The sequence below is a fragment of the Cupressus sempervirens genome, chromosome 1, assembly GCF_028749045.1.
Source record: "Cupressus sempervirens isolate cs-2001-9-10 chromosome 1, ASM2874904v1, whole genome shotgun sequence".
Taxonomy (NCBI): Eukaryota; Viridiplantae; Streptophyta; class Pinopsida; order Cupressales; family Cupressaceae; genus Cupressus; species Cupressus sempervirens.
This window is the reverse complement of record NC_143118.1, coordinates 302430436-302444046: the sequence shown is the minus strand read 5'-3', so window position 1 is coordinate 302444046 and position 13611 is coordinate 302430436. Positions and strand designations below refer to the sequence as shown.

The 13611-nt window shown below is 35.9% G+C and overlaps 1 protein-coding gene and 1 pseudogene across 1 annotated transcript in view; one reads left to right on the top strand and one right to left on the bottom strand.

Moving 5' to 3' along the window:
- LOC149577313 (uncharacterized) overlaps positions 1 to 13611 on the top strand; it is a 200440-nt gene that overhangs the window by 72748 nt on the left and 114081 nt on the right. Inside the window, exon 6 of the mRNA XM_089823391.1 lies at positions 9482 to 9555. Coding sequence (XP_089679517.1) covers positions 9482 to 9555 — 74 coding nt within the window. The remainder of the gene's footprint in view (positions 1 to 9481; positions 9556 to 13611) is intronic.
- On the bottom strand, positions 5864 to 7305 carry LOC149577314 (protein disulfide-isomerase pseudogene; annotated as a pseudogene).

Below are 13611 nucleotides of genomic sequence, written 5' to 3'. Positions count from 1 at the left end.
ATGTGATGTAGGAACATCGACACAGCAGTACATGCAGAAACGGTAGAGAAAGAGAGGAGAAACAACTCAATCAATTGCAAACATAATCAAATATACAGCCAGATCATCATCACAGATAGATCTAAGGCTGGTCAGGACAGATAAAAATAAAAATAATATTTCTTCTGAAGTTATATATTTCAACATTTGTTCATGAGCTGTTATCAACCTCACTTTGATGCTTTGTTAATGTTTTGCCCTAAAAATAAAGATAAACAATAATAAAATGTAGAATAAAAATGCACAAAAGACACAAGTGATTATCTTGGGAAAACTCTTCCACTTGAAGGGATAAACCTAGCCACACCACAAAAATATCTCTTTTATTGATCATAAAAAATGTCCCCGTAGAATGCTTTCTACTTGATATCTTATATATATAAAGAATTGAGAGACTCTTTATACCACACCTGAAAGCTATCTTTAATTTCTAAAACCAAGTCTCTTCATATTTCCAAAATGCGTGCCTCTTTGCATGACACATGACACGTCTCTTCATATTATCTCAAATAAATATCTTCTACAGCTGTAAACACAATACATAGCAATTATCTCAATCTCCTTATATAGCAAAATCAGAGGTAAAGATCTCTGTTGCAGCTGCAATCTTCAAAATATCTTTTCCAGCTGTAAACACAATAGATAGGAATTATCTCAATTTCAATATATTGCAAAATCAGATATAAAGATCTCTATCGCAGCTTCAATCTTCAGCACACTTGTCAGATGCTGTAAACAATTTCCACATTTGTATAGGACCCTGTGAGTTTTATGCTGGCTTAGACAATTTTGGGATGATATGTGGAACTTCCAGGTGATTATCAAACACAGGTTGGCCCCTGAATTCCTTGATTATTTTGATCTTGAGTATGGATGAGGTTTCATAAAGCCTTTATAACTACTGATTTGCTGGACAGAGTGTGGCCCTGGCATTGCCCCCACAAAATAGCACTCAGGAACTACTTTGAATATTAACCCTCCTTTGACATTTCGCATGAATGATTATGCCATGTCTTTAGTGGAATTTTCGTTGTGCTACTCAGTGTGCATATCACCTAACTTGTTATCTCATTTCCTCTAGCTAAGCACTAATCAGTTACCTCTTTGCCACACTGCTTCTTATTTGACTGAGTTTTCACCCTTTTCTACCAAGGCACACATTTGTGAGCAATGGGCAACCTTTTGGCTGCTAGGTGGATTTTTCCTTTTGCATCTCTTTCATCAAATTGCCCCAAACTTCACTCAGTCTTCAAAATTTTCGTTATGGCATCGATCATTGAAGACCTGACCTCCTTTGCTCAAGATTTCGCCAGGATAAACTTCCCTCAAAACTTTTCCTTAGGTCTGGATTCAATAAATGCTGTATCTGCAGTGATTGTGTCTTTGTTCTCTCCATCACTCTTAATTGTTTTCTGCTTGGATGTGATAATCTTTTTCCATGCAAAACTGATAGTTTGCATTGAAAGGACCACAAACAAGATAACCATTGTGAACTGATGGGAAGACTGTGATATCCCTTACCAGATAGTTTCAGAATAAATTACTTTTGCAATCAATTTTCAATTCAATGCTCCCAATTAGAATCGTTACTGTAGATTTACACAGTTTCGCATGAGCGAAGAGGCTTGATTTTATAGATGCAAATATACATACGTTACTGACAAATCTCTTTTCTTAGAATCGTATAAATAAGAAGTAATTACCAGAATGGCAAATAATGCAAACCGTGTATGAATTCATTTGAACAGAATTTTAAATAGCCTGTAAATATACAACTACTCAATCAAGCGTTCTCAATTTTTACTGCACTGAAGCACAACTCATTGTATCCAGCATCTCCATTTTCCAGTGCAGAATATCACTATGTTGCTCCACGCATGAATGACCCCCGATAATGAAGTGACCAGACAGAGCTCATCGTTGTCGGATGAGAAGTCCTTATTATGGAAAGATCTGGTTTATTGTAACCCAATATCGGAATAAGCTTGTGCACTGCAATGGAATGGTCTGCTGGAAATATACTGATTCACAGCGATTATATCTCCATATATCGTATTTGCTTGGTATTCATTCGTACATTGATAGAAGCAAATCAATATTCATATGCTGTGATAATCTCTTGCAAGGCTTCCACAGACACGGCTATAAGATTACAGTGCTGTAATGTTCACCTGAGTCTGCTCATAAGCTGCAGTGCCCTAGTTTCCTGGAAATAGTGATGTGAGCCTTCAACCACATGTGCTGTAAATGATGAGGAGAGCCCTGATATTGATCTCCTGGTTCAAGGGAACCAGCCAAAATAATTGGCTTTCGAATTTCTAATGAAGATTTCCATTTGGCAGATTCAAATGCATTTCCATCTGCATACTCTTTCTGTCACAGAACCTTCATAATGTTCCCTTTTTCCAAATATTTGATTTCCCCTGACTATAGTCTTTGTTAATACTTGACCTTAATATATATTGGCTAATAGTGCATGGCAAATATGTAAAATTTTTGCAAATTCTGCTTGTAAATCAAACTGATGTATAACCTATATGGTTCTTGATTTGCAGATGGATGTTAGTCCTTCTTGCTGATATGATAATTCTGCAATAAAGCTACTAATTCGAATGAGGTAGAGAATGCTAATGAACAGACATCTTTGTACTTGTGTGTTCATTATCCACATTTCTATCTCATATATTTATATATAAGGTAACCAAAGGGCATGTCCCTTGAAGGGACATAACCCTATCTAGGTCGGCCCTCTAATATAACTCCCATAATCGATGCTCAATGAAGAATATGATTTGTACAGACATTAACTAACTTTAGTTAAGGTTATCCTTAATAATCACTATCCCTAAAGAGATGCTGATAATGTCTATAAAGGAAGATATATATATTCAATGCTAGATCGGATTTGTGTGATCTGTACAATCAGATCAGCATGATAATCGAAGTTACAGTTTTAACACTCCCTCTTAACTTGATAATCATACTGAGCGATAACATATCTAGCATCATCAATTACGATGAATAAGCATAAAATGATACTCTATGTCTATTTGAATCTTCTTAGCATGTGGTATCATTGAACACATGATACTATGCCATATTACTATACTTGTGATATGACATATCACTTATACTAGTGATAATAGTATTGCAACGAATACAATATACACGATAAAATTTGGAGAATAATTAAATTCTTCATTTATCCAAGTTGTGACTCATAGGTACTGGCATTCCTATATGACAACATGAATCTGAGTGAAGATCTACTAGAACACAGGTTAAACTCCGGAGGATAATAAAATTCTTGCTTTATCCAAATTGTGACTCATAAGCATAACAATGTCCACATCACAATGTGATCTTGAACTCATCTAGATTTAATAGTAGATCTCTACTATCTTGCACATTATCTAAGAGATCGTCATCTCTCATAATGTCTTTTATCTAAGTGTTCATTATCTCAGAGATCATCACCTCTTAGATAATGAATACAAATGGTGGAGCCCATAATAGTCAATAGCCTGACGATAAAAATTATTTTAATAATAATTTAAAGATTATAAATGAATTACAATTCAACCATACCAAGTTTTTTCCTAAAGTGATCTATATTCACTCGAGAGAGAGGTTTGGTAAGATTATCTACTGCCTAATCTACAGTGCAAATATATTCTAATTTTACAATATTCCTATCTACCATATCTCTTACATAATGGTAAGGAATTTCAATATGCTTGGACCTGTCATGAAAAACTCGATTCACAGAAAGCTTGATGGAACTTTGATTATCATAATGAATAATAGTAGGATTCATGGGTTGACCATATAATCCAACAAGTAACTTTCTAAGCCAAACTGCCTCCTAAGAGGCCATTGTTGCAGCAATGTATTTAGCTTCTGTGGAACTCTGTGCTACTAATACCTACTTTTTTCAAATCCAAGAGATCATTGCTAAGCCTAACCTGAAACAACATCTTGAAGTGCTTTTCCTATCAGTAACACTTCCAGTCCAATCTGAGTCTATGTACTCATGCAATTCCAAGTCAACTCTCTCATACTAGAGCCCAAGGTTAAGAGTGCCTTTAAGTATCTCATAAAGTGTTTGACTGCAACTAGGTGGATCTCCTTTGACTCACACATAAACTGACTTAAGGCATTAAAAACATAGCAATACTAGATCTTGTATTTACCAGGTACAATAGAGGCCCAATCTATGGAGGGTGATTCTGTAGTTGCTTCCTTAAGTTTGTGTAGATTGTCTCCATTTTAGAAGATATAAGTCTCTTTTGTAATCTTTCCATTCAAAAATGTTGTGTTCACATCTATCTGATGTACTTTCCATCCCTTTGATGCTGCAATAGCTAGGACTACTCTTACAAAGGTGTATCTAATAACTAGAGCAAAAGTTTCTTCATAATCAATTCCCTCCTTCTGAGAGAATCCTTTGACTACAAATTTGACTTAATGCTACCGTCAGTAGCATGTTTGATTTTAAATATGCATTTAGAAGAAACAACAGATTTTTCTTTCAGGGCTTGGAACAATTTCCCAAACATCATCTTCAATAAAGGATTGGTATTCTTCCGTCATAACATCCTTCCAAATAGCATTTGAAATATTGATGGTTCTGATTTAGATAAATCACTCATTTTGGTTTTGGTTTGAGAGTACTAAATTTGACATAACATCCATGATGTCACCTGTACTAGTATTCGGACATTCACCTGTACTGGTATTCGGACATTAAGTCCATCAAGTACTAAATCGGATATCAAATCCATGATGTCACCTGCACTGGTATTCGAATATCAAATACATGATATTCACCAAGCTCTCTGAGTACTAGTATCCGGACATTAAGTCCACCAAGTACTCCATTCTTGAGTTGAGAAGATTCAAACCGTGGATTGTCACTATCCACAAATCATAAAAATATAATCACATAGATGAATTTAGCCACATAAGTATACAAACAATATAGTCTACGCTATATTCACATATCAAATAAATGATCACGCAAAATATCCAAATATCTCAATTATAGACTTAACTATATGAAAGACGTTAGACTTTGCTATAACATAGTCAATGATCATAACAACCACAACCAATAATGTAGCCCAGGCTAAATATAGTTTTGGCTAAATACATAGCCCATTTAAAAAATATATGTAAAAGAAATGCTTATACATATGAATCCCCAAAGGAGCAGTTTATAATGTAAAACTAGGTGAAAGTAGGCCCATATATAAACTCCCTCTTAAGTTTGAGCATTTCTAAGGTGGATTCAATCCACGTATGCAAGTTCTCAATTCATCCAAGACTGTTATAAGTCAAATCAAATTGAAGTATCTGGGGTCCATGACACTTAATATGATCTACTCACTTAGTGAAGAGTTTAGAAGTTTCCTATCTACTTCCTTTGAAGTTTAGGTCAACTACTTTTGGAAGGACTCACTCTCAATTTGAACACTGGAAGGTCCCCTCCCGTTATCTAGCCAAAGTTTACGAATAACTTCTCAAGGGGTTATGAGTCATTATCAAACCATGAGAATTTTTTGTTTATGTCACTTAGTCTAGATTTATCTTAGAATTATTAGTTTAACCAGTTTTAATTCTTTAACTCATACTCATAAATGAATATAATATAATATCCCTATTGACATTCAACCTTAAACAAAAAAATATTCTGCTATGTTTAGAATGCACCTGGAAATGTTCAAATGCTTTTGGAAATGATTCCCTTTGACATTGGTGGCTTCCTCTATTCACTTTGATATCAATCCTCCTTTTTCTACAAGAACATTCTCAGAGGAAAAGATCAAGGGACATAGCTCAATTTAGCAATCATCACATTACTTTCATGTTGAAGAGTAACTACAATTCATCTAGAGTAGGAGCTAGTTTGTTGCAGTGCCCACACCAAGGAACATAGAACTCTAGAAGCACATTCTTCCTAGAATCTATGACTATTTCTTGAAGAGAATCTACCACAACAATTTTCACAGAATCATCATTCTTTTAGGTATGGGCTCAGACTTTTGTACTCCTTTAATGTTCCATCAAAGTAATCCTTCAACCAGGATTCCATTTCTTCTGCCTTAATTTGCTCCTTAAGAAACTTTCGATCTTAAGTGTCATGAATAAGAAAGGATGGCACACCCTCAGGTTTGAGACCAAAGTACTTCTTGAATTTTCTTTGCAAAGCAACTTGACTAGCCTCAAGATCAGCCAGGAGAAATTTTACACCTTTTCCTTGGTGAGGCTTTGCTAGCTCTTGATATGTAGATGTATATGTTTCTGCATTGTCTCCACTAAAATTGAGAAAGAACACAGCCTTGGAATCCGGAGTGTTGAAGAATTTCAACACATGAAGATGATTTGCAGGGTCCTTGGTCAAAGTTGCTACAAGAGGCATACTAGCTTCTTCAACAAACCTTTTTTTTTAAAATTTTAATGCCTCAATATTGAAGTCCTGAAAATCAGCATATCGCTCATCAACAGGCTTAAATAGCCGAACTGTTGGTGGTTCAATGGGAAAATCCATCAAAGAAAGGACTGTAGAATCAATTTGTGTGACCAAATTCATAATCTGAGATTCTGAACATAATTCCTTTGCAACAATAATGAAATTTCTGAATTCGTCACCCTCTAGTTTAGAGAATACTCCTACAATGAATACTTTCTTGTCACCAATAAGACTGCCAGCCTCTTCTGCAGACATGATTTCTACAGATGCTGGACCAGCTTGCTCTTTCAAATATTCAACAATACCATCTGCTTCATGAGGACAATTGTAGTCCTGAATGTTTGTTCTGCCTTTCCGAATGATTTTCAAAGTTGGGAAACCTCTCACTCGATAATCACCAGCCAAAGCTTTATATGATTTTTCGTTAGCATCAACCTTAGCCAAGACGGTAGGTGGATCATTATTATTATTATTTTTTGTTTTATATTTTTGTTTTAGACTGATTGCAGCTTTCTCATACTCAGGTGCAAGACGCTTGCACTGCCCACACCAGGGGGCATAAAATTGAACAACAACAAAAGGATGCTTTGACACATTATCGGAGAAATTGGTGGCATCCTGGTGTGGGCATAAAATTGAACAACAACGAAAGGATGCTTTGACACATTATCGGAGAAATTGGTGGCAGCCAAGGTCAAGGCAAAGGACACTCCTCCTGCTTCTGCTTCTACATCTGCAACCCATGATATCAGGATCGTCGCAAGACAAAGGATGAACATCCACCGGATCGCCATTTCACACTTTATTCAATGATCATACCCGTCCTCTTAATTCTGTTGTGTATGCCATTGAAGATAGAAGAATGATGCTAGATATACTAAGTCTGATTGTTTAATTTGCAGAGCCTAGATTCAACTACCAGAGCTCTGATACCATGTAAAGTTTCTGCAAATTCTGCTTGTAAATTAAACTGATGTATAACCTATATAGTGCTGGACATGGTCTTGATCTGTAGATGAATATTAGTCCTTCCTGCTGATATGATAATTCTGCAATAAAGTATATTCTGCTACTAATTTGAATGAGGCAGAGAATGCTAATGAACAGACCTCTTTGTACTTGTGTGTTCATTATCCACATTTCTATCTCATATATATAAGGCAACCAAAGGGCATGTCCCTTGAAGGGACATGACCCTATCTAGTTCGGCCCTATAATATAACTCCCATAGTCGGCGCTCAATGAAGAATATGATTTGTAGATTCATTAACTAACTTTAGTTAAGGTTATCCTTACTAACCTCTATCCCTAAAGAGACGCTGATAATGCCTATAAAGGAAGATATATATATATATATATATATATATATATATATATATTTAATGCTAGATCAGATCTGTGTGATCTGTGCAATCAGATCAGCATGATAATCGAAGTTACAGTTTTAGCAAAATATATATCTTCACCATTATTCAAAGTCTAATATTATATTTGTGCATTTGTAGCTTGATTTCAAATTCCACAAGCAGAGCCTGATAAATATATGATATTCAACAGATACTGTTATAGTCTAGACTTAATATTTCAGTTCAAATATATCTGTAATAAGATGAAACAGGACCTGCTTCCCAAACCAATAATATTATTTTAATTCAAATCTCTATAAGCTGCTATTTTAATAGAGCTTTGAATCATTGAGTTGGTATATCATAAGAATACCTGCACTTATAATTGAATAGTGATAAACAGCTAACAAACTGTTCAGAGTATAATGATCTTATCTCCTCAAATTAGGTGTAGAAGCAATATCTTATTTTTTCTGAATGTTCCAGAGCCTTACAAACTTGTCTCCAACAGAGACTTCACAAATTTGGCAAAAGTGTGTAGAACTATGGTTTGTGGACCCTTCTATCAATCTACTGAAGGTTTCTGTCCTCAAAGATTTCAGTGTTGCAAGCATCAATTCGTCATAGAATCCATCAACATTTGAACATGTCAAATACATTGGGAACCCCTCCTTTCATGACAACTGATGAGCCTTCTAGAATTTTCCATTTCTCACCTCATGAAGTAGCTTCTAGAATAAGATGTAGGACTTTATTAAATAAAGTGACAAAAAATTATATTTTAACTGAGTCACCTTTAATTAAATAAATTAAAATAAAGTTATGCTTTTAATGTTTTATTTATTTGGACAACTTCTAATTAAATTCATTTCATCAAAATTTGGGGATATTACAAAGATAAATATACTGGACTTAATGCAAACTCTATGATTAGCAGACAACCTACAGACAAACTGATGACTGAAAATGGAGTTCCATAGGGGTACCAAAAATGTACATCTTCGGAACATTAATCTTTGGAATTGAATACAGGGAAAACGAAAATATGGTCCCACTGGTTGTGCAGACACAGATTAGTGGTCTTATCAATAACATATTGAATGTTGAGTCCTCTGTTGACTTTCTTTGTTTGTTGAAGTGTAAACAGTTTGCTATGTATGCGTTTTCTTTTGTATATCCGACATGTTGTATCTTCAGTTTTTATGTACTTCATTATGATCTAATTTATCTTCACAAGAGAAACTTGTTAGAAACACTGTTTTCTTATCAGTGTAGTTTTGTGATTTTTGATTAAATTTTTAACCGTAGTGCCTTTGTTAGATTAGTTTGAGTTTGGGTTTAATCAAAACGAAAGATAGGTATCGCATGATCACCTTTTTTCAGTGGCATCGTCTTGTTTGTTCTTTGTATAAATCATATGATTCTTGTATTTGTTTGATCAGAATTTCGGAAAAGTCTTAGTATTTTCTTTTTGCCATTTATTATGGTGTGCATTCACTTTCAGTAACTCTTTCTTTATGTGGGCTTTAAATGGTTTTATTAATTGCCTTAAATGTGAAGCATTTTAGTAAAATTGTTAACAATGCTCAAATCTTCAGTTTGATTTCTGAATGTACATTTCCAGGTGAAACGTGATGAGCTGCTTCATTTTGTACGGGTTGCAATTACTGGGCTAAAGTTGAATGCTGAAATGACAAGGTGGTTACTGGTCACCTAATGCTAGCTCACAGTTTCCAGATTTGTTATTTTCTTGAAATAGCTAGCTGGTTTTATTAGTTAGAAAAAACAGTGTTTAGGAATTATAAATGGCATTGGATTATTAGTAGATTTGTGTTCTGGTCTATCAGCCTTGATCTATTCACTCAGTGTTGAAGGTACACATCTTAGACATTTAATTATATGTTGCCTACACAACTAGAATCTCAAAGGTGTGCATTATTATCCATTTCCTTGTGTTATGTTGACAAGAATTTTACTTATGAAAATATGTGATTAGAATATGAATACATGATATGGACTTGAGGAGATGCAACTAGTAATTTTATACTTGTGTGGATTAAAATAGTGATATTTTTTGGCATATTTTACTCAAAATTCAATTGAGTTTCTTAAATCTGAATGATTATTTTACTCGGGTTAACATTTCTAACTTAACAAACTCGTTCAGTGAAATGCCAATTAAATGCAATGATTTTTCGGGGCTGGTAGTAATCTACTACATTGAGAAGTTTTCCTCAACAAGGAGTCCTAAATATGTTTTGAGTGATTTTTTATATTGAATTTCAATATCAAGGACTAAATATAAGAAGGATCTATGTTTATCAAATGGAGAAGAAGAAAAAGAAGATCCATTTTTAAGATCACTGCTTGGACATTGATAATGCACAGCATGTCTACTAATGGTTGGAGTAACCATGAGTAAAAATTTATCATTGGTGATGATGAAGTTCTATAGAAGTGAAGTTAAATACTAGCAATAATAATGGGTTTGTTAGGAAAACTCATGAAAACACAAGTAGTCAATAATGCTAAAACTAATCTATTTGACTTAAAGAGAGAGGATTTTGGTTATAAAAAGATTACGGGTTGTTCACAGTCTATTCAATATGTTAGCATGAAGAAAATAAAATTGAGTGGAGATTACTGTTGATGTCAGTTTTTGTACCACTACATAACATATTAGCAGTTGAATATCTGATACGGGGTATCAAACACACAATTCCTCTCTTGAAAAGTTAATACTTATGAAGACATAAGCAAGAACTACAATGTTCCTTACACTTGTGGATGCTAACTCAGTATATCAATGTGATTTGTTGGTAATCACATAGGCGGGCTTACGTTCTTCATTCAAAGATAACTTGGTCTTTGGTGGAATGATGGTGATGGTGATTCGGTGCGAATGTCAGATGATTTTGATGAAGAAGGTGATGGTGATGGAGGGTGAATGTTCTTACGACTTATGCCTTTCTAACTTTCCTCTTTAAAACTCCAACTCCTAACTACTTGCTATTCTACTCCTACTCCTATGAATGGAAAGATTAGCAAATGGACGGGATCGAATCTAATGAAAGTTAACTGACAGCTCCACCTCCATAGATGCAATGATTCAAAGGAAAATGAACTAGTTTACCACACAAGGCTTCCCAACAAGCCGCTAGGATGCTAGTGGCCTAGTTATTGATCCCTATCAAACATCCACTAATGCTACCATGCAACTATCCATCTACTCTTAATCTTACTTAGCAACTTTAAATGAACTCTATTTTAGCAACTTTAAAATGTAAATCTTATTCTAACTAGTGGAAGTAGAAACCATGCAACAATACCAAATGTTCTTAATCACCATGCAAGTCACAACAATGATAAAGAGACAATTTTGACATTATCTTATGCAACAATTTTCTCCGACCCTTACAAATGAGAACAAATGACCTTATATAGAGGCCAAAATGTACAACTGATATTAGAGATAAAGAGGCAAAACCGATGATCCAGATTGAATCCTAGAAACCCAAATTAGGGTTGCCACCCCATTGGCCAATGAGAAGATGCCACCTCGTCAATGGACCAATGAAAAAAGTGAAAAAGTAGCAACCAATGAGAAGGCACCGAAATGGTGGCCAATCAAAATTATACACTTGTCCTACCCTAGAAGAAAGAGAAATTGCCACTTGGGCTTACATCAAATGATCTTCTAATATAAATCTCCCCTTTTCTTTCATTCTTTTAGCTAAGGCAACGAACCTAGCTAGCCTTTCGTTGGCTTGTTCCATGAGAGGGCAAGGTGTGTGCTTTATCTTGAGCTCAGCCGATTTCACCATGCTGCTTGTTGCCTGTAGTGTCTTCTCATGATCCTTCTCATACTCTTTTGCAAATCCAATAAAAGCATTGAGGGAGGAAAGGATGCCCAAATGTTTCTTCTTGATAGCAACCTTTCCTAACTCATCCAATCTTGATCCAAGCCTTGTCTCATTGATGTCCTCTTCTCTGATGTCTTCAAAATCAAGTGCCACCCCAACATCGCTCATCATGGTTGAAATGGAAGTGTCAACGCTTGGGCTGTGATATGCAACTGCATTCTATATCTCCTCCAGTGTTCTCAATCTGGTAGTCAAGGCAACAAACCAAGACTCAACCGTACTCAATCCTTTTTCATCAACCAACTTGGCCTTTTCCAAATATGCCTCTGGTAGCCCAATGAACACCTGTAGCCTAGGAATAGCTAAATCCTTGACTCGAAGGAAATCCTTCCACTCCTCTTCAAATATTTTGAATTTGTTTCTAACGGTCACTAATGACCGAAATGTCAAGACAAAGGAAGGCAAGAAATTTCGTCCATTCTGGATTGTATCATGGATCCAATCCCTGACTTCATGTGGCTGAGCTAATATTTGTTCTAGGTTGCTCCCGCTGTCTTGAGGAAGGGCTACCTGGTGCAACTGTTGGATAGGTTGGCAATCTCTCCAGTATTTGTTCTTGGCCTCCAACTTTATGATCCTTTCGTTTGCCTTTCTCAACCTTTCTCTGATGGAAGCTATACCCTTCTGAATCTCTTCACATTCCATATCATTTGTGTTTCTTCCCAAGTTGTGCTCCACTATCTCTTATTCCCGGGCCACAATCTCATCCAATGCCTTGTTGACTGTTGGTATAGCAATCTGAACCTTTCGGTGACCATCACTGTCGTTCTTGATTACCTTTGCCACTGTTTTTGCCATTTGCTTTTGGTTCTCGCCATCACCCTTTTCCATTAGTCCTTGGATGTCTTCGACCGTTCGAGCAGTTACTACTCGCTTCTTGGCATAAGCATTTGCCTCAACCATAGTGGTGTGATGCATCTCTCCAAATCCGGATTTGGTTCAACTAACAAAGCATCACCAATGGTCTCAAGCGCTTGACTTATTGCCTCAATATCAATCGGCCTATCTTCTTCTCCACTAGTAACTGCCATGTCATCTCCTTGTCGATTTTCTGAGAGGAGAGTACTTGTTGCTCTCACTATAACCGCTTGATTCTGAATTAAAGCTCACCTCTACCGCGACCCCTTTATCACTTGAATTGACCTCTTGGCTTCTAGCCTCAATTATGCTTTCTTTTGACGGTGCTGCGTGTTGTATCTTTGTTGGAGGTTCTAGATATTCTTTGCTTTTCTTAACCTCCAAAGCTCTCATCTTGCTTTTAATTGTTTCCTTTTGTTGGCTACTTCCCTCACCCTTTTGTCCGACTGATTCCATTGGACCCTCTTTTGGCTTCATCTTCTCATAAGTAAGGGAAATCCTTTAACTTTGTAGCTTCGTTAATCTTTCAGTAACCACCTCCAAGGAGGGATCCTGATGATCATCCCAATCTACTGGATTCAACTCTGTTCCTTTTACTGTATCATAATCTTCTCTCAACACATTTCCATCATCTTCCAGTTGATCGAGAATATCAAGGCCTCTCCATCTGATATCTCTCATCATGTTCATCGACAATCTTGAGAAAGCTAGCTTTCTCACATGAAAGTCATCCTTGGCATTGGCCCAAAAGTCTTCTATAGTGGGAACATGTTTAAATATATTTCCACGAGATACCTTGATAAGACCATTAGGATCGAATCCTTGCCTTGCTCTATACCATCCTAGATGATACCATTCAAATTCCTTCTCCGTAGCTGGAAAGGCGACCCGATTGGGGCAACTATTATTGTCAATTCCAAATGAGAAGGTAATCCCTATCTTACCTTCGTTTCTCATTTGTTCTATCATAATA